This window comes from Polyodon spathula, chromosome 12 (genome assembly GCF_017654505.1).
Source record: "Polyodon spathula isolate WHYD16114869_AA chromosome 12, ASM1765450v1, whole genome shotgun sequence".
Lineage (NCBI taxonomy): Eukaryota > Metazoa > Chordata > Actinopteri > Acipenseriformes > Polyodontidae > Polyodon > Polyodon spathula.
Genome location: NC_054545.1, coordinates 27,242,157 through 27,264,638, shown reverse-complemented (window position 1 = coordinate 27,264,638; position 22,482 = coordinate 27,242,157). Strand labels below are relative to the sequence as shown.

The 22,482-nt window shown below is 36.8% G+C and overlaps 2 protein-coding genes across 2 annotated transcripts in view; both read right to left on the bottom strand.

The window, feature by feature from the left end:
- Positions 1–10,008: 10,008 nt before the first annotated feature.
- Positions 10,009–13,303, bottom strand: LOC121324838 (40S ribosomal protein S14). Its single transcript, XM_041267050.1, has 5 exons — positions 13,247–13,303; positions 11,993–12,143; positions 11,440–11,601; positions 10,502–10,578; positions 10,009–10,114 (listed from the first exon to the last, which is right to left on the bottom strand). The coding sequence occupies exons 2-5, from the start codon at positions 12,139–12,141 to the stop codon at positions 10,047–10,049; spliced, it is 456 nt and encodes a 151-aa protein (XP_041122984.1). The 5' UTR covers positions 12,142–12,143; positions 13,247–13,303; the 3' UTR covers positions 10,009–10,046.
- Positions 13,304–17,359: 4,056 nt separating this feature from the next.
- LOC121324229 (bifunctional heparan sulfate N-deacetylase/N-sulfotransferase 1-like) overlaps positions 17,360–22,482 on the bottom strand; it is a 66,449-nt gene continuing 61,326 nt past the window's right edge. The window contains exon 15 of the mRNA XM_041265887.1: positions 17,360–22,156. Within this exon, the coding sequence (XP_041121821.1) occupies positions 22,037–22,156 (120 nt within the window). The 3' untranslated portion in view covers positions 17,360–22,036. The remainder of the gene's footprint in view (positions 22,157–22,482) is intronic.

The window sequence follows — 22,482 nt, the reverse complement described above, 5'->3', positions numbered from 1 at the left end:
GCTCAAATAAACAAAAAAACTGGATATAAAGTTCTTAATGGAAATGTATTCATGTAATAGAGCAACAGCTACAATCACACAAAGTGAAAGGAAAGCTAGTCCAGATTTCTTACACGTACTGGTGATTTGGCTGCAGATCTGTGTTTAATTTGTGTTTGATATGTCATGTATTTTAATGGTTCTCGTTCAAAGTGTTATACACTAACTGCGTCTGTCTGTCCAACACACTCTGCGTGGAATGTTCTAGAACTCAGCAGCAGTTATAACCTTACATCTCAGGCTGGTGTAACATTTGTGGTTCCTGGAATGAACACAGAGTTTGAAAAAATAAATTGTCTGTGCTTGCTTTGTTGGTGATTAGTGTTGTTTGCTTTGCCTCTGCCTTGACCACGTTTTACTTGGTTACTCTGCATAAGCTGTTCAGTTTTATTATTACTGATTAACACAGTTAATACAGATCACTCCCTTTACTCCATCAATGAATGTATGAAATAATATTTCCTCATACCCCTTTTCTCAGCTAAAAAGTATAATGACCCAGGATACAGTAAAATATTAGGTTTTGTTGTGGTTATCAGTTCAAAGTTGTCACAGTTTTATAAGGTTTGTTGAATTAATTTATATTCATGAAGATGACTTTTCCAGTTAAAAATGAAAGATGAAAGGGAGCTCAAATAATTGTTTTTTCAGTAAAATAATAAACTATTTTAATATTTAGTAACTACCTTATTGCATGTTGCATTACAATAAATCGTTTTTACTAAAACCTTGTAGGCCATGTTCTTCAGTAGTAAGTTATTAAAAGGATCACAATCTGGGGGTATATGGAGGCAGGCATAAGAAATGTCTGTTTATTAATGACGAGCCTCTATTGACTAGCAAGGTGGGGGAGGGGGAGAAGAGGAACGTGAATGTCTTGAAGAAGGAAAATAATCCTGTTTATTCCACTACAATGAAACGTGGTGATAGTGTAAAGATTCCAGGCAATCTGTTTCTTTGAGAATAAATAGTTTTTGCTAAAACTTACATTATGGTTACGAATAGCTAAATGTAGACGTGGCCAGCATTGCACTTTCCCTGACAACAGCTTTGTGTCTGCTGTAACATTCACTGATTGGTTGATTTGCAGTTTCAGATAAGTGCCAGTGAAGCATACCAGTGTAAGCACACCCTGCAAGGAACCATGGGCTCAAATAAACTGGATATAAAGTCCTTAATGGAAATGTATTCATGTAATAGAGCAACAGCTACAATCACACAAAGTGAAAGGAAAGCTAGTCCAGATTTCTTACACGTACTGGTGATTTGGCTGCAGATCTGTGTTTAATTTGTTTTTGATATGTCATGTATTTTAATGGTTCTCATTCAAAGTGTTATACACTAACTGCGTCTGTCTGTCCAACACACTCTGCATGGAATGTTCTAGAACTCAGCAGCAGTTATAACCTTACATCTCAGGCTGGTGTAACATTTGTGGTTCCTAGAATGAACACAGAGTTTGAAAAAAATTAAGTTAAATTATTGGAATGACCTTCAAAATTACTTGAATTGGTGCCTTAATAACTCTAAAAGAGTTTAAATAAAACATCTGTTTAGCAGAGGCATGTTCTTGCTTTGTTTGTGATTAGTGTTGTTTGCTTTGCCTCTGCCTTGATCACGTTTTACTTGGTTATACTCTACATAGGCTGTTCAATATTACTATTATTGATTAACACAGTTAATACAGATCACTCTGCCTTTACTACACCAATGCATGGATGAAGTAATATTTCCTCATACCCCTTTTCTCAGCTAAAAAGTAGAAATGACCCAGGATACAGTAAAATATTAGGTTTAGCTGTGGTTTGTCAGTTCAAATTTATATTATCAAGATGACTTTTCCAGTTAAAAGGGAAATTGGAGGGAGCTCAAAGAATTGCTTTTTCAGTAAAATAATAAACTATTTTAATATTTAGCAACTACCTTATTGCATGTTACATTACAAGAAATAGTTTTTACTGAAACCTTGTAGGGCATTAAAAAAGGAATCGATATTTCTTTTTTTTAGCGGCAGCATGCAAACTTCCCTTTTTTTTATGAATGGCTGTTTCTCCTTCACAATAACCAGACCTGCACTTCATGGAAATCAGGGACATCTCGCTGTCGTCTGCGATCATGTGCCTCCTGGGTGTAAGCAAACAATTGGCATAGGGTTGGAGGAGCTTCATTTCTACTGTGCTGTTGTGGGGAGTTGCTGCAGTGAGGGAGCGTAATTCTAAATTGTGGAGAAAAACTGGGTTAAATAATTTCAAACTTAATTAATCAAAATGGGCTTTTGTAAAAAGAGATGTTTCTCTTTAAGACTGATTCAGTCACAATGGCATAACAACAGATCTGACGGACTTTGATGGAGAGCTGATGGGTGCTTGGTTGGCAGGTGTTTCCACACCTCCATCACTAAACTTACAAGGCTTGTCCAGAAAACAGCTGCCAGACTGCTTTCTCACACTAGTCTTTCTCAATATATTACTCCAGTGCTTTGTTCTTAGGGATCAGAAAATACAAATCTTGAATTGCTCTTCTGCTCCTCGTTTGTGGAACTCTATTCCAGTTGACATTCGTATTATTTTAAGACTACATTGAATCACACCTTTTTCAATGTGCTTTTATATAATTGGTTGTAGATGGCGTGTATTGTACATATAGGCTCTCTTGTTTTATTTTCAACGTTGAATAGCACTCTGGGATGCCAAGGCATGCAGGGTGCTATGTAAAAATACATTTGTATTGCATTGTACATCCAAGACTACACAGATTCCTATCAGGTCTGTTTACATTACCGAAACAGTGGCAGCTCTTAATGGACCTCACTTCACTGTATATGTATTACATATAGTAAAGTAGTAATAAGTTCAAGGGACAGTGTTCAGATTATTAAAACAGACCCTTATGTGTTGAACAATATCTGAATGATACATTTTATTCATAAACAGACAAACAGAAAGCATCTCCTAGTTTGATCTGCCTGTCTCTTCAAGGAATGGGGCACAACTGGAATTCCACACCACATAAAACTCAATGTGGTTTAGCATACAGTAAAACAGTAATTCTCCTGAACCTTGACAACACAGCTTACTTACATCCAAGAAATAACTCTTTAAATACTGGTTTTAAATGCAGAACACCTAAGAGTGAGAGTCCGAGAGTCATCACATAAGAATAATGCTCTCCATGACAGCCTGGTTCCCTTCCCTGGATCCCACATTATGCTGACCTGAACTTTGACTGATTCACACAGCCTGGACCTTTGCCTGGACCTCCACTGAAGATTAAATAACAGCATGATCTCAGATTTGATGGGCACGTTGATGCAGTACAGTCACTGAGATTCTTCTGCTTTCCCATGATAGTTGCTGAATAGTTGCACACAACTCTCACACAGCTTATATAGTTCTAAGGGGTCACATCACGTGACCACACATATTTGAAAACATCACAGAAGAGAGCTTTTTCTAATTTTACTATGACGCAATAACACAGAACGTGCAGCAAGACTTGGCATATATATATATATATATATATATATATATATATATATATATATATATATATATATATATATATACAGTGCCTTGCAAAAATATTCAGACCCCCTGACCAATTCTCTCGTATTACTGAATTACAAATAGTACATTGAAATTTTGTTCTGTTCAATATTTTATTTTAAAACACTTAAACTCAAAATCAATTATTGTAAGGTGACATTGGTTTTATGTTGGGAAATATTTTTAAGAAAAATAAAAAACTGAAATATCTTGCTTGCATAAGTATTCAACCCCTGTGCTGTGGAAGCTCCCAGTTTGCACCAGATGAAAGAAATTGCCCTAACGAGGACACAATTACCTTACCATTGGCCTCCACCTGTGAACCATTAAAGTTGCTGTCACATTTTCTGGATAAAAACTCCACTGTTGAAGGATCATTGGTAAGGCTGTGAATCTGAAGGAAAATGAAGACCAAAGAGCATTCTACAGAAGTTAAGAGATAAAGTAATACAAATGCATAGATTAGGGAAAGGGTACAAAATAATATCCAAGTGTTTGGATATCCCAGTGAGCACAGTTGGATCAATAATCAGGAAGTGGAAGCTGCATCACACCACCCAGACACTGCCAAGAAAAGGCCGTCCCTCAAAACTCAGCGCTCAAACAAGAAGGAGACTTGTGAGAGAAGCCACAGAGAGGCCAACAATCACTTTGAAGGAGCTACAGAGTTCAGTGGATTGGAGTGGAGTAATGGTGCACCAGTCAACCATATCAAGAGCTCTGCATAACACTGGCCTGTATGGGAGGGCGGCAAGAAAGAAGCCGTTACTCAAAAAGTACCATCTGAAAGCACGTCTGGAGTTGCCAGAAAGCATGAGAGTGACCCAGCTGCGATGTGGGAAAAGGTTTTGTGGTCAGATGAGACCAAGATAGAGCTTTTTGGCCAAAACTCAAAGCGCTATGTGTGGCGCAAACCTAACACTGCCCATGCCTCAAGACACACCATCCCTACAGTGAAGTATGGTAGTGGCAGCATCATGCTGTGGGGATGCATCTCATTAGCAGGGATTGGGCCTCATGTTACAATTGAAGGAAGAATGGATGGAGCAAAATACAGGAAAATACTGCAAGAGAATCTGCTTCAGTCCGCTAAAAAACTGAAGCTTGAGAGGAAATTCACGTTTCAGCAGGACAATGATCCCAAGCACAAGGCCAAAGCAACACTGGAGTGGTTCAAGAACAAAAAGGTGAATGTCCTACAATGGCCAAGGCAAAGTCCTGATCTCAATCTCATTGAGAATCTGTGGCACTATTTGAAAATTACGGCGTGTGTGTGTGTGTATATATAGTGGCTCTCAAAAGTATTCACCCCCCTTGGACCTTTTCACATTTTATTGTGTTACAATTTGGAAGTGTTTGCCACTGATCAACACAAAAAAAGTCTGTAATGTCAAAGTGAAAAAAAAAAATCTACAAATTGTTCTAAATTAATTACAAATATAAAACAGAAAATAATTGATTGCATAAATATTCACCCCCTTGAGTCAATATTTGGTAGCGGCACCTTTGGCAGCAATTACAGCCATGAGTCTATTTGGATTAGTCTCTACCAGCTTTGCACATCTGAACAATGGCTTTCTTTTTGCCACTCTCCCATAAAGGCCAGTTTTGTGAAGCACCAGGACTATTGTTTTCGTATGCACAGTGTGTCCCAGCTCAGCCATTGAAGACTGTAACTCCTTTAGAGTTGTCATAGGTCTCTTGGTGGCCTCCCTGACTAGTGCCCTTCTCGCCAGGATACTCAGTTTTTGAGGATGGCCTGTTCTAGACAGATTCACAGTGCCATATTCTCTCCATTTCTTAATAATGGACTTTACTGTGCTCCGGGGGACATTCAATGCCTTGGAAATATTCTTATATCCTACCCCTGATTGGTCCTTTAGAAGAACCTTGTTCAGGAATTGCTTTGAATGTTCCTTCATCTTAATGATGTAGTTTTTGTTAGGAAATGTATTAACCAACTGTGAGACCTCCCAGAGACAGGTGTATTTAACCTGAAGTCATGTGAAACACCTTAATTGCACACAGGTGGACTCCATTCAACTAATTATGTGACTTCTAAAGACAATTGGTTGCACCAGAGCTTATTTAGGTGTGTCATAGCAAAGGGGTTGAATACTTATGCAATCAATTATTTTTCTGTTTTATTTATCTATTTAACTCTTAATTAAATCCAGTTTGATTCCATGTTGTAACACAATAAAATGTGGAACAGTCCAATGGGGGTGAATACTTTTAAGAGCCACTGTGTGTGTGTGTGTATGTATGTGTGTGTGTGTATATATATATATATATATATATATATATATATATATATATATATATATATATATATATATAAACATGGAACCTGGATTTTGCATTACAAGCATTTTCATCTTAAGCTTGTCATCTTTGAGAATATAGCAGTGTTCTACTCGCAGAATACTAATGAAAGTGAATCCGTTTGACTGTAAGCATCAGCACAGTAATTAAATCATTCTGTTTCCGGTCAGCCACCATCCACATCAAGCTAAACATGTCCAAACATACACTTTAGCAGAATTATCAGGCTTTCATGAGCTGTATTTTTAAATTTAATATTGAACAGACAGCAGTGCATGGACTGTCGCAGCCAAAAATAACTGAGATCATATTTATATTCAGTATTTTACACCTCTGTGTAGATTAATCACACAAAACCACCAAGTCATTACAAGACTACAATTGGCATAGACAGGATAGGTGCCCTCAACTGATAAGAAACGTAAGCAACCAGATCCAATCTCACTTTTGCAACACAGGCTGCAATTTTAATATGTTTCCAGGGTGTCAACATTTCTCTCTCCAGCTCAGTGCTGGTTATTCCCTGTATACACCTCCCTGGCGTTTGTTCAAGGTTTCTGTGATTTGGTCCACTGCAGCACATCTGTTTCCTGTCAGAATCTAATACATATACTGTATCTGCAGACCTGATTTGTCTGAACAAGAACGTGACAGGAGTGGTGGAGTGGTGATTTTATGCGAAGGGCATAACGTACACGTTGGTTAACGCAGCCACTGCGTTGAGGGACAAGTCGGTAGATCAGACCCCCACTGTTGTGCGCCTTGTGCAGACTCAGAGATCCTGCTTTCCCATGATTGTTGCTGCACAGTTGCACACAGCTTATATAGGTCTAGTGGATCACATGGTATGTTACGTTAGCACATACATTTACAAATATTAAAGACTATGCAAATTTAGCGCTGGAGTAAATGATCAGTGAGCCTGTCCCTTAATCTTTCAGCAAAACAATTCTGATGCAAATCAACTATGTAAAGCCACATTGTAAAGTGAAATTCAAATATATTATCACAGCTAATCACACATTAGTAGAACACTGTTTAGTGCAGTAAGAGGAAACCTGTTGCTGAATGACTACAATTAGCCACAGTGATACGATTTGTACTGTACCCTATCCTGTATTTACTGTGTCATGCATTTATTCAATAAATTGTTTTCAGGTAAGGAACACTACTTTAAAAGTTGTTCATCCCCATTTTTATAACAAGGAAGACATTGACAAATTATAATACTCCACAGGCATTAAAGAAAATTGTAAAAAAAAAAAAAAAATGTATATAAAAGAATATCACAATAATGTGCAATAATGGCAAATAAAGTAGTAATTTCAAGCTAGCGACCTGTCAGATGCCTGTTTAATATTAAACCATTTGATCTTGACTATTTGCTTTGCACCAGATCTCTGAAGTGCATCTTAGCACAAACCGACAAACAAAATATCTGCATCACTGAAACATAGAACGCATATTTAATACAGTATCTTTGCACATATAATGCAGTAGTTTATAGGTTGCAAACTTTACAATGTTGTATCCTTTGTGTTCTATGTTAAGACAATATGGCTGTTTTCTTACAAAGATAAACATGATCATAAAAAAATAAAAAAAAACTCTACAATACTCAGTTGAGATCTCAGTATGGTATGATGATGCAAGGGTCTGATTGGTTTTTTGTTGTAAAACTGGTCAAATAAATAAACAGAGAATGCTACTTTTCTAATATACATCATATGTCACTTCTGCAGCAAAATGAGTGCTTTTGTACTTCTCCTCTCCCTAGCAACAAATGACTGCTTCAGCATTAGAATTGTATTATATGTACACACTATACATTGTACACACTGTAGCCAAGCTTGAATAATTATATTTATAGAGTAAAGGTATAATTCACATCAGGAGTTTTCCAGAGAATTAATAGTTTCATAGTAGAAAATATTTCATGTACTTCTTATATCTTATTTATTGTACAAATTCATGTTTTATAGGATATGCAAAAAAAAAAAAAAAAAAGTTGAAATAACAGTTAAAGATAATAATGACACAAATATAATTAGGTTAAACTATGTGGCTGAAGTGCATAAATGAAACATTTGAAATTCCTAAAACACTATGATGTATATTAGCCACACAACACTGAAATATATATATATATATATATATATATATATATATATATATATATATATATATATATATATATATTTTTTTTGTTGGCAGGTTTTAATACTTAAGTGTTTTTTTTTTTTTTAGTGCTTGCCACAGAAACAACCCCAATAAATCTTCCAACAAAATGAAACATTTTGAATCAATCAGAATGTGCAAGTCTTAGATTCCTTGAGATACTCAAGTGAAACAGGCAATCCCCAGTGAGATAAAATAATAATTTGATATACCAGTAAATTGAACAATATGCACATCCTAAACACTTATCTTGTGATAATTCTATTAAAGGTAAATATATCTAAAACAGACCGTTTCCAGATCATCGCAGGCCCTTAATATACTTTAAAAATCAAGACAACACCCTAACCCTAACCACATCTTTCTTCCAAGCTACGCAGCAGGCCCACAAAGGATTTTAAGCTTTTAGCGCCATCTAGTGGCAAAATACATTATACATAATCGTAAATCTCGAGAAACTACTCACTTCTAAATCTTTTGTAGTCATCTTTGTATTACTTTAGTATAAATACATGTTAATTTGGATTCATATGTTGTTTTTTTCTGACTTTATGTGACACATTTGCCCGTTTTCCCATTGGAAATAGTGATATTTTGAAATATCACTGTCCTGGTCGCAAAAGCAAAGTGTGTGGGGAATAATAGCCATTTTCTATACTTTTGAGGCATAAGCAATTAGGAAATAACACTTACTACCCAGGAAAAAAAATTGTGTTACATAGTGTTATCACTTCAAAGGGATTCATAACTGTGACTGTTCAACAAATGTCAAGTAGGTGAGGTGCGAGTGATATTAACTCGAGTGCGACAATAACCAAGATATTTCTGATAATCCGCTTAAATGAATGGCAGTGAATGAATGATGATGATGATAGCAATTGCAATTGCAGATGATTTATGACTTGTGGAGGGTGCTAGGGCCAGAGTGAAATATATATTTGGCCGGAGGTCTCGTCCACAGGTGCCTGACAGCTACCTGTGCGAGGCCGGCTGGAAATACATGAACAGATACATGCATCCCAGTGCCACAGATAGGATGTGGTTAAATTAGAAATGGACTTGAAACGGGTTACTCAAGTCCTTGATCAATTAAGAAATCCTGATTAGACACAAACCAATTCCAAACTGAGAAATGTAACGCATCTAAATTTCTGAATCCCTTCTTTGTATTTGAATAGAATTCCATGGCATTTAAATGTACCGACAAAAAGGTAACACATTCTCCTTTGGAAGCTTTTACCAAATGCACCAATCGCATGTGGCGGTAAACCCTGCATTGTTGATCTGCAGATCTTACCACACAACAACTCTGATGGGATTTTTTTCTTGCCTGTTCCTTATAGAATGCTTATAACTTTGTATCTTAGTTTGCATTAGGGAGTGAATGTTGTTTAAATAAATATGGATTAAAACAATCAGTTTGGGGTTTTATTGTTTTAAATTCAAATCCTTTGCCATCAGTTTCAAACCATCATATAGACAGCCCTGAAGCTGCATTTGGGGACTGGATCTTGGGTAGGAATGCCTTAAGACCTTTATTAATCTGTCCCCAGGCAAATCTTTCTACGCAGTTCAAAAGCTGGAAACTGCAACAATTTCCTGCTGGTGTATTTCCAGGTATCTACTACCTTGCAGTTGACAAATTAGAAATAATATTTCAGAAGCTACTTAGATTGGCCAAGATGTCCAACTTCCAGGGTAAAGGGGATTATTTATGAATATAATCTAAAAATAGATTAGAAGATAAATCATAAGACAATTTAAATCTCTTTATTTGCAGCAACTGAGCCACAACATGCAAACCCCTAACAGAAACCTAAATTAAGTGAATCCCACTGACTAAACAAATTTGGCTACCACTTATCACTTAAGCATTCATTCTTGTTTAGTTACTTTAGATAAATAAAGCAGGGACCAGAAGCCAATTAGATTTTTTTTTATTGCCAGTAGCAGAAAACTTTACAGACGACGTCCGCGACGGCCACCCTTTCTGCGAGTGCTGTCTGACGGGATCGGGGTGACATCCTCTGGAAAAGAGAAAGACACGCCACTTATTGGTATCTTTTCATACATTAGCTTTCAGATGTGTATACAGACTTATGGACTACAGAACAAAACCAGAAGGACAAGTATTCCAACAACAGGGACTAGATAAGCCCATGCTAACCAATTTATACTAAAAGGCATGTAGTCATAAATCAACAAGATTACATTTTCTTCTAATGAAATCCATTTCATCTAAATGAAACCTCTACTGACTTGTCACCTCGTAGATAATGCTGGAGACCAGGATGCATTAATTTCTTATCAGCATTCTTATTGTAGTTTACATCTTAAGGTATTTATTTATTTTTTTTAATATAATGCAGAGTCAGATAGCTTCATATCTTGCAATTTTCTATATAAATTCTTACCAATACGTCCAATCTTCATACCAGAACGAGCCAGGGCTCTGAGTGCAGACTGTGCACCAGGTCCGGGGGTCTTGGTTCTAAAATAAATAAAACAGCATTTCATGAAGCCCTTAGAATCAACATATGAGAACAGTTAAACTGTGTTGGGAGAAAAAAACCACATTACACAGTTTTAAAATGACAACGTCTGAATTAAGTAATCATCACTTCGCTTCCCAAGGAGATGTCAACATGTACCCCAATTAATAGCTTTTACAGTTATGAAGAGGCCACCAGATTTGCATTAAACATACATTTGTTTTACAACCCTCCAAAATAACTGAAAACTAAAACTACTTTGCAAAGCATGCATTAGGAAGATTGAATTTGAGGATCCCAAGATCTCTGAAGCTTGTAGCAGTAACATCCTACCTTGACCCTGTCCTACCATAAACCTTGAATCAATTTACCAGATCTATTTATAAACAAATAGTGCTGCTGCTGTTAATTATTCAGTCACCATGTGTTTAAGTCCAGAGCACACAATTTTATCTGTCACCTTAGTTACAGGTAACCTATAAATAACTGGTCCCTGAAGGTTACCACATTTAGTCTATAGGGTTTTTACATCTTTACACAATACAAGGTTTCCAGTAAGTGTCCAAGGTTTTGTAGTACAAGTTCAATGTCAAAGGGCAGAATGTCTTCACATAGTATCAGCGACATGCACTTTCATCCACCACAATATGCAGTCTATATGATAGAGCAGCGAGCATCGCCTAAACTCAAAGCAGGTTAAAATAAGCATACTGCCAAGCTACTCCACAGACCATCATATTATAAGTCACTTTTCAAACCCCACTGCCAGAAAATCTTGAGCATGCAAACGATATCTTATTCCAAACTGCAGCTTTAAGAAAAATTCTGTTTGCAAGAGGTCAATGCCCAGGTGCTCTCACCTGTTGCCTCCAGTTGCGCGCAGTTTGATGTGCAGGGCAGTGATGCCCAGCTCCTTGCACCTCTGAGCCACATCCTGAGCTGCCAACATAGCAGCATAAGGAGAGGACTCATCTCTGTCAGCTTTCACCTTCATACCACCAGTCACGCGGCAGATTGTTTCCCTGGAAACAGAAGCAGCACAAACTTCAGCTTCACCTTTAAAACACAGCTTTGTCACTCTTGAATAGTTTTGCAGTTTATTAAGCCTGGTACTGACAGGGCAATTTCTCATACCAAATTTACATGGACATAATTTAATTAAATTTGAACCATAGCAGCATGTGAATACCTGTCACGCAAGAATGCTATTCCAAACAGTATTCTGGTTTGAAATGCATTGTAATTGAAACATGTTCATTTTCTTGTGCACAGCTTAATTTTAAATGCAGCAACTGTACTACTTTCCCATCTTCACAGACCTAATAGAACCCAGGTTTACACACATGTATGGCCACTTCGGAAGGCACATGGACATGTGGAGGTCATGACAGCAGGTACCAGTCAAAAACTTACTTGCCAGACAGGTCAGTAACATGAACGAAGGTATCATTGAAGGAAGCGAAGATGTGGCATGTTCCAAAAACATTCTCGCCCTCAGCAACCTGAGGTCCCAGGCTGATCACCTGTTCTTCCTTCTTTTCCTTACCCTTACGAGGAGCCATTGCTGGGGACAAACAGCAAAAATCAGCACCAATGTTAACATTGTGAGAACCAATTCATTTCTAGTTAGTGGCACTACTGCACACCAGAAAGTTACCATCTCACACATGGGCCATGTTCTCTATTTTAGGTTTTTATCAACATGTATGAAAGCATTAAGAATTTAGGGTTCAGGTAGCCAATAGAGATACTATAAGGGGATTAACAAAAACTAGGAGATGCTGAATTTATGAGTGGTTACACTATCAGCAACCTGCTTGTCTCCTATATATAAGTACACACAACCACTTGCCTAGATATTGGTTTTAATGCACTTTGAAACATAACTGAATCAAAACTAAGTTTACACATAAGCACAAACTCTTAAAAGCAGCTAAAACTAACTAACTCAGTAACACAGACCCCTAGCAGCGAATCTCAACAATGGAGCGTGAATTTGGCAGATAACACACTGCCTTCATTTACAAACCAAATTCATGTTAACAAGATTGCGGCCTGGCTCCAAACCAGATATGCATTTACATACTGTACAACTGGGCACATTTTTACCACCAATTAAAGTGCAATTCATGGGGACTATAAACTAGCTACAACGACACCACCTTGACATTCTGAACACCGTAAACGCTTTATTTATTCATATACAGAAATACATACAATTCTAAACCAGCACGGGGGTTATATGCAAGTTATTGTAAATCGTTGTAATCTCAAGCATGAGTATAAACACAGCACGCTGGAGCTCGCATTACTAACACGACTACTGCACTAGTCAAAAATGAGACCCAAGAACCTTCAGGTGCTGACATACAGACGTCCTCTACAATAGCAAAAAATAGTATTTTAATTCAAAATAGTTTGCAACATAATGCACTGCCGGCACCAAACTGCAATCCACTCAATTTAGCAGTAGGCTCCAACAGGCCTGTATCTGATTCAACCCAAGTTTCAAATACTTTGAACTATCGCATCTATATCGACCAATTTAATAAATGCTACTTGATACCAGTAGATGTGAGTTCTTATTTTCAGATTATGATGTTCATTTACACATATCTCTTAAGATTATAAAGGATTTGATCGGATAAAATCAGGAGCCGCACATACCTATGTGTGTTTCTATGCCAAGCCGAAACAGGAAAGGAAGGAAAAATTGAAACCGGGGGAAAGGTCAACCTTCTATTCCGGAAATACGAGACGTAGTGACCAATGAAAAAGTTTATTTTTAATGGATCGTTATTGATTTCTTAACAAAATTGTATGTAAACGATTTTATCCTTCCACATATACGTTTTATGTAAAAATTGAACAAATATAATAATGTTCCTGTTTTAATCGTCCTCACAATGATGGCGTCCCCGTTGCCGCTAAATGTGTGTTTTTTTTAATGTTTTAACAACATGGACTGAACAAGAGCCAGGATACAGTGCCTATGTCACATACAACGAACGAACGATATATATATATATATATATATATATATATATATATATATATATATATATATATATATATATATAGTGCCACTGCTCATTAGTATTTCTAACAAAATAAAGAAGAAGACATCAAGCGTAAAGCAGTTACAAATAAATCTGCAGTTAGGTCAGGAGTTGGTACAGTAAATTATGAGGTTCACACGACGTGTATCATATATTGGAGTTACGTGTTTCGTAATTTCTCTAAAACCTAATCACCGTTTAAAAGTGTCTTAAGAATTCAACACATCGTCGCTATTAAACATAGAAGTACCTTGAAACTGGTTTATTTGAACTTCAAAATAAAACAAAGTTTTGTGTGTAACTCCTCGCTGAAATAAGATTATTTTTTTTGTCTATAGTGGAATGTTTTTTTGTTTGTTTGTTTGTTTTTTTTTTTTTTTTTTTTTTTTTTTTTTTAATTAGATGGCGAATGATTCCATTACATTATAGAAAATCTTCATTTTTTGTATTTACAATCACATTAGTTGATCTACCCGTTCTAACTTGCCAAAAGTAACTCAATCTAAATATTATTATTATTATTATTATTATTATTATTATTATTATTATTATTATTATTATTATTATTATTATTATTAACTGTAGAACTAAACACGATAAAATATCAACATAACTTTTTTCATTATTTTAATTAAACACAAAAACACATGAACTGTTTTTTAAGAGGAAAGTTTTGTTAAAACTACTTTCCCTCGTTGACCCATTACTTGGAACATACTTTGTTCCAGGCCTTTGAATACTTAAGGGGCTATAGCAAATTAAATAATTCTATAAATCGGTTTAAATTTGAATTCCTCAAAGATGTAGTTCACTATTGAAGGCTCTTGAATATGCAGCCCCTCTAATTTCAAGGGCAGCAGAGTGTTCAAAGTATAAAATTGATTTAACTGATTTTAAAACTGATTTAACCATTATTGTTCAAGAGTTCAAATTAATGGTTTCCTTTTTTCTTCTTTTTACCTACTTTCATTGTGGGTCCCATTGCCAATAATGTTACATTGCCAACAGTCACTAAATACAGTATAAGCTTAAACGTTAGCTACAGTAGAAATCAAGTAAACATGAAGTAAAATGGATATGTGAAATGGATGTGATTTGTTTCAAAAACTCCAAAGATGTGTTTTATGGCACTCGCGATGGCAATCATATATAATTCAATGTCATGGTAACCAACACTTTTGGAATGCAGGATTTATGTAATCCTCCAAACACGAAATTGATACTTTAAATGAGCAATGAGTCATGAGGCCCTGACAGTCCTGCTGTGTGGCAGCTTTATAAAGTAACTGCCACTGAAGGTTTATTTATTTTTCTACAGTCAGACATTTTGTTAATTAGTCACATCACACAATATTACCCCCCTAGTGGACAGTCTGGTGAATTGGCATCTCATCCCATTAAATTTAATGGAAAGGCAAGGGCTGGACAAACCCCGAACCTCTTAACATTCAACTCAAGAGCAAGCTCTGCAGCCCAAGGGTAAGTACTGTATGTCTAATGCTAATGTAAGCATCAGTAGTTCTCAGCCACTGGGAGGAGACCCATTACACATTTAGGAACTTTTTATAATCATATCCTTTTTTATTGCATTGAGCAGTCCAACCAGGTGTTCAACTGTTAAACTGAACTTCAGTGTTTAAGGAAAAGACCCAAATGACACTAATCTAAACTGAATAGGGTCCTGTACTTACAGTATGGAGGGCCATTCCACACCAGGTGTAACAGAGATAATGCAATAATTGACTGCTTTGAGATTTAGCTGGAGGTGTAAACAGTTAAGAATGTGGCTGGAACAAAGGCCTGGTCTGAAAGGGTCAGAGTGGCTATGTGCAAGGCAGCAGCAGTAGCATAGGTACTGTATGTAAGACAATTGAATGCTTGCAAAGATACAGTTAAGTACTTATTCACAAAGCCTTTTTTTATTTGGGTAACAAGCACATCTGGCAGCCACAGTCCTAGTAGGTAACAACAGCAGAATAGGAACATTCTAGAAATAGGAATCACATAAAACAGACTGCACAGAAGATTAGGGCTAGTGTTAGACAGATACACTGTTGAAATACATTGGCATCCCCTGACTTACATGGATATGTAATGGCACCAGAAAACAGCTGATCTTTTATTGAGGAGTTTAAGTGCTGAAGAGAGCAAAGGGGGCATCATAAAGAATGCGATTAGAGATTAACGTCAAAACATCTTAAAAACTGTCACTGCTGATGATGTACAGTACTTAGTGCCATGCAGGCATTCCCTGAGATTAAAATAAAAGGCAAGGGAGAAAATGCTTATAGTGATGCACGTCACTTCTCAGAAGCCTCTCCCTTAGTGCTTAGTGGTGCAGTGTTTAGCAGGTTCATAGTACATGCAAAGATTCTCAGCTGGGGTTTTTCTAGATGGCTGTGCAGCTGTTCTTTCAGGCAAGTGATATGAGTCTGTGCTATTTCACAGCTTCACCTATTACCAACCACACCAGCCCTTGATAGCTGGTAATAAAATGTTGTGTCACATCTGTTTTTTTTTTTTTTTAATCATTTACACTCAGATTTGTTTTTGGACTGTGTATAAAAGTATTTGTTAATTAATAATTAACAAATGTTCCCCGCATAAAGTCCATTATATCAAAGAGCAAGTGGCTCAAATGACCTTGTTCTGTTACTTTTAAGTGATGTTTCCAAACATTCTTAGTGGTTCTTATTGCTGTTAATCAAATATTATTTTTTATTTTATTAATGTTTTAATGTTAAAGGATCTAAATGTCCTAAAAATTACAAACCTGATTTTTCACTGACTTCTTATTACTGTATTGTTTTATTTTTTATTGTATACAGTAAAGTGAACAAGCAGTTTAAAAAAAAAAAAGGTGTGTCATTAGAGTGTTTTGATGTCTGCATAGAAAAAGCAATACAAATAGAAAATGCATTCAAGCGTAATGTTTTTATTACAGAATAACAAAATGGTGATTTTTAAAAGGCCTTTCATTCGTCAAACACCACGACAGATTTAATAATGCGGGCAGGTTTTATTTTTTAGCTTTCGGTATGGTTCTACAAATGATCAGTAACACTGGGCTTTCTATTGGCTTGAAGTCCTTGCCTCATGAGATTCAATTTGAGACTCACATATTCTGGATGCCACTGGTAGATACCAATATAAAACAAATTCAAATAAAAACAAAGACACACAAGATATTGTTCCAGCTCTTTAGTCAGTTCTGAGATGCGTGCCCCCCCCCCCCCCCCCCTCAAAAAAAAAAAAAAAAAGGAAACAAAAAACCAGTGCTGTTTTTATTTGTAATTAAAAGCACAAAAGTATGTTACACAATAAAAAATATTAACAAATAGTACTTTATTGTACAGTCCAGGTTATTATTATCATCATTGTTTTTTTATATATATATATATATATATATATATATATATATATATATATATATATATATATATATATATATATATATATATATAATATATATACTGGCAGCATTAAAAATATAGGACTTTTAAAATATAGAAAACACAGTTGGCAGTGTGCAGTTCACATCAATAATGACAAAAAAAGTGGGGATCTCCTGCCAGACAGGGAAATAAATAGTAATACAGTATATGAATGCGGATTATCCCACAGGGTGTACCATAACTTTCCAACTAGCACTTGCTGAACCTGTAATAACTTTGGTGCAGCAGGTGGGTGTTTTGCATGAACTATTGTTTAATGCACTTCAAATGCACTTCAAATACTGCATTGTATTAAATCAGTTAATCCAAAATGTACACCCTGCAGTCCTTTAACCCCTAGAATGCTGTTGCTCTACTGCCCACCCCCCTTAATAATGGTAAAAACTGGGTTACATAACAGTATTGACTTCAAGTAATTTACAAAATAAATACAATTGACATAGGCATTTACAATGTTAATGGTCCTGTTCTAACTTTTAAGATGCATTCCTGGATAGCCTGCCATGCTGCAGGTAGACAGATGATTCACAACCCCAGCAGATTTTGAAGGGTTAAAGCACATTAAAGCAGCACAGTGCCACCAGTTGATGTGTTTAATAATTGAAATGGTTTCACCGTGCAGAATCACGAAAACAGCTTTAAGAAAAAAAAAGTATTTCTTTATTTTTAAACCATGAAATAAGCAGCTTTTATAACACGTGTTGTCCTGTAGTGGTAATACCGTTTTCTCAGACCGGCTGGTCTTTATTTGTTTCACGTCGCTGAATTGAGTACCTTTATACTTAGTGGATTTTTCCTTTTGCAAGAACCCTGTTCCCAATAGGCCCTGCTACTGCAGAAAACGACTCCTGGTAGAGTTGTTTGCCACTGTACAGTGGTGCTGTACTATACACAGTGCTACTGTACTGCAGTGGTACTGTACAGTGCTACTGTACTGCACACAGCGGTACTGTAGTGCACAGTGGTACTGTAGTGTACAGTGCTACTGTACTGCACAAAGTGGTACTATACTGCACAGTGCTACTATACGGCATACAGTGCTACTATACTGCACACAGTGGTACTGTACAGGGCTACTGTACTGCATAGTGGTACTCTACACAGTGGTTCTATATGGCACTGTGGTCGGCATACACTGTTGAACAATAAGAAAACAGTTTTTGTTGGTTGCTTCATCAGCTGTACAAAGCACAAGATGCTGCTTGGAGAAGTAAAAAAGACACTGATTAACAGCAGGGAGGAATAATGAGGTATAAATTAGACATACTGGATAACAGGAACTTACATACTGTATATAAGAATATGTATTTACAGTTAAGTCTGATAATACAATAATTAGGTTTAAACATCCCTACCTGGTACAAGACTGCCTGAACAACAATTCGTTGAGAAACTGATTATTCTCCCTTCAGCCCACTAAATAATTACAAAATAGAATGCATTAGTCGTAGTAGCAGGAGCAGTACAGTAGTTATGCACCATCTGCCATGGAATGTAGTTCATTTTCTTAGCACTCTACACATGCTTAAGGCTTTTTATGCCAAGATTCACTTTTTTGAACTTTGTGTTGCATTGAATCCAATTAAACACACATATTTGTAGAACATGCAGAATGCTTCACAGTTTAAGTATTTGAACAAAGATGGATCACAAAGAATTAAACAGGACTACTTATTACAAACTCAGAGCTAGAAAGGAGGGGAGAGGGTAATACAACTTTAAAAAGAGACAGGCAAGTGCATTAGGTAAGTGCTCTTTCAGCTAACGAGAGATGCACGGCTTTGTTTTCAAGGGTCAGTTTGATCCCATTTTGTTAGGGTTCAAAACACAGCAATGCTGGGCTGTTAATTAACACATTCCAGTAGAATCCAACTTGTGTGTGTGTGTATGCGTCTGTCTAAAAAAAAAAAATAATAATTTGTCAGTACCTAATTATTTAATACAATCTCTCTGTTTTGGTGGGAAGGAAACAAACCCACCCAATAAAGCAAAATCTGCTGATCAAAGGATGGTACCTAGGCTGTCATTCATATACTCATTGCAAAGGGCATCCCCAGTGTTTCTCTGAACAGAGAATTACACGGAATGGCACAGCACAGCAATTTCTTTGTAGCTGTGGGGAACCAATTATCTAAATTAGCAGAGCAGAGCTTACCCTGAGTGTGAGGAAACAGAAACCAAGGACATTTAGCACAGCCAAACACGTTTAAATGGCTTTGCAGAAACATTCAGAGGACATCCTTGCAATAATTACCAAACTGCCATTTAAAATCCTGGGTTTGGGGCACCGCTGTTCATAGCAGTGCACCAAAAACTACCTTGTCACAGAACATTGCGTTCGATAATAAAAAATAATTATAATAAAAACTCATTACTTTCTACTACAAGCTTCAGAATGTTCACCAATTAGAAGATCCATTAGTGGATACAACTTCAAAGTAGCGGCAAGCTGGAATATTCAGCTTGAATCTTTTGCTTACATTAAAAAAAAAAAATAGACCAAACATGCCAGTGTACTATTAAATGTATTACCTCTCACAATCACTGCAATATATCAATACATTTAGCAGAATCATATTAACTACATCTGTAAAGACTGGGGGACAGGCAATGAAAACAATTTAACACTGTGTAATCTTAATAAAGCCACGATTAAGGTACTAGGTCTGTACAAGCATCTGAACCATACTTTCTTCAGAGTCACGTACCAGGTGGTTTGCTAACCAGTATTTGCTTCAAAATAAAAGAACACCACGTTTGAAGGATTTTGTGAAGGCTGAGGTTGTATAGCAATAGTCAATGCAGATACGACTTGCACTTTGGGATCGTACTGTTGCTTCTTGGTAACAATGCACTACAACGTGTGACATTTAAATTGTACAAGGCACTATCGATCCTGCATGAAACCAACTAAAGCTTTTTCTTATGCCTGGTATTTAATAGTGTGGGTTTCCTTTTGACCTGTCTTTACAACATACTTCTAACTCAATCTGCAGTAGAAATATCCACCCAACGCAGTTGCTTTAATCTTCTCAGACTTGTTTTTTCTTCAAAAACAGAACAAAAGATAAATTATTGAAATTAACTGAGGAAACAATATGCTGTGTATGTGTGTTTCCAAGTAAATACTTCCATGGGGAACCCTTAATACCACACCATGTGGTGGATTATGGCTTTAACCCTTAGTAACAAACATTTCCTAACCCTTGTGCCACTCACTAAACTTGAGTTCTGAGATTCCATGAACACTCCTGACCTGAGGGTAAGTTTTAAGAATCCCCAGGTGGCTTTCAGGAAAAGATTCTAACTGTTGAAGAAACTCAAGGTTCCGTAAGAGAATCTGAAGGTCTAGGGCCACTGCTGGGATCCTCCCCACAGGAGACTGCGCTGGGCTCTGAACCAACATTCCTCATATTTTATTTGGACCAGTTCACAAACTATATATCCCCACTGAAGCTGCACAGAAGGATAGTTAACTTCCTCAGTTGAAGACGGATACGTTGATGTTTGTATTGTGTGCCCTTTCCGTGGCCACAGAGGAACGACTATATTTGTTTTTCCCTGATCAAGTCTAACACACTCCTTAGACATGATCTCAGGTCGTGTGTATCTGGTAGTTCAGACAAACAAGATTGCCTTCTCAATGGACCAGAAACACAGACAGCGTGATGGAGGCTTGGGGGGAATGCTGCATGATCACAGTATAGCATGACTGATCAAATGGATGACTTAATAGCAATACTGGAACAAAATTGAAATGTGCTTTAAAAAGGTTTAATAATAATAATTATTATTATTATTATTATCATTTTTATTCCTCATTGCAAATTCCACATTTGGTGCTAAACGGCATCATTATATCCAATTACCACAAATGGATAACTCCCAGCTTCTTGTATCCTCCCCTTTCTCTCCCACAGCTTTGTAGGAGTAACTTGCCTACATTCTTCTATTAGCCTGTCCTGTTCTTGTTACCATGCATCATTTCACAGGATGTTACAAAAATTTAACACTGCTGGCACATACATGATAAATATGCAATAAACACAGCCAGTCAGCTGGAATTAAAGATATTAACTGCATTGCAATTGAAGTTGCTTAGACAGCTGAATGAAAATCAACCCAGTTTACATTCTCCTCGAACCACTTTTAGTGGATCAATCTGGACAAAATAGAGGCTTGTGTTTAATGGTGCTCTTGGCCTAACCTTTTCCATATTGTTATTTAACACTGTGGAATAAAACATATTTTAAAAACAAATCCCAACCTCTTCTGATTTCATTTCCAGTCGTGCTGCAAAAACTAACTTTTCTAGGCCTGATAAAATAACATTTTTAAAAAGCCACTTACAAATCTCCATGATGCCGTTCTCTACATTACCTGTACTCCTACTGGCTATCAAAGTTAAAACACATTGATGACGGCTTTAAAAAACAAAACAAAAAAAGGAAGGAAAAACAAAAACAACAACAACAACATCAACTGATACTGACAACATCCTGGCACTTGTAGTTCCTTACTGGCTAGTGTAATGTGGCTGGACGTCACTGACACTCACTATGTTATACCACTGACCGCAGTATGCAACGACCAACCAGACTTGGGTTTCAGTCTCGGCTTTACCCTCCTCCTCCTCTGGTCCATTCCTCTTCTATGGCAGCTCTCATTAGTTACAGCCAATGCCCCTTTAGAGCCAGAGCAATGAGGACAGAAGACTACAGCTCTACAACAGTAGAAATGCAGCCAGGTCCACAGTTTGACTACTGATCGCTCGTTTTCTCCTCAAGGTTCTCAATCCGGTTCCTCTCCAAGCTGCTTGCTTTCTTTGAAAATGTTTTTTTATTATTTTTCCTTCTAGTTTCCTCAGTCCTCTGTGCCCATGTATTTCGCAGCTGGCTGGTACCCGTTTCTCTCGATTCTTGCTCCTGTCTCTATTGTCCTTGCTACCTGGTATTCTGCAGCTCCTCTCGCAACCAGGTGGGAAGAGACTGTCCCGATTTATGCAGCAGCTTCGACAGCTCAATATTGTGCTCTCTGTAATAGTCTTGCATGAAGGCTCTGGACTGAAAAATGGCAGAAAGAAAATCTAAATATTAAAAAGGGGCACAAATTTGAAAAAAGACAACTGTCATTTTAGTGCACTGGATAACTGGGACTAAAGAATTTTCTGCAGAAAGTTAGTTTAATTGGCTGTCTGTAAAACCATTAGTTTTATTACTGCTGTCAACATACTGTACATTTAGGCTTGTGTTGAACCCGAAACAGCCTTGAAGTGAGCTGAACGTTATTCTAGTCCAGCCAAAGCTGCTGTAAATGTTAGTATCTGACTTCCATACATTGTCACACAGAGAGCCCCTGTTATCACCCCATGTACACAAAGCAGTTTCTG

What these genes read in the sequence shown, in the direction of transcription:
- LOC121324838 (XM_041267050.1), bottom strand. Translation starts at nt 12,141, where the DNA reads ATGGCTCCTCGTAAGGGTAAGGAAAAGAAGGAAGAACAGGTGATCAGC. An exon ending in GTTACTGACCTGTCTGGCAA is followed by an intron (nt 11,602 to 11,992) that starts GTAAGTTTTTGA and finishes TTCTGTTTCCAG; the next exon opens with GGAAACAATCTGCCGCGTGA. An exon ending in CGCGCAACTGGAGGCAACAG is followed by an intron (nt 10,579 to 11,439) that starts GTGAGAGCACCT and finishes TATTTATTTTAG; the next exon opens with AACCAAGACCCCCGGACCTG.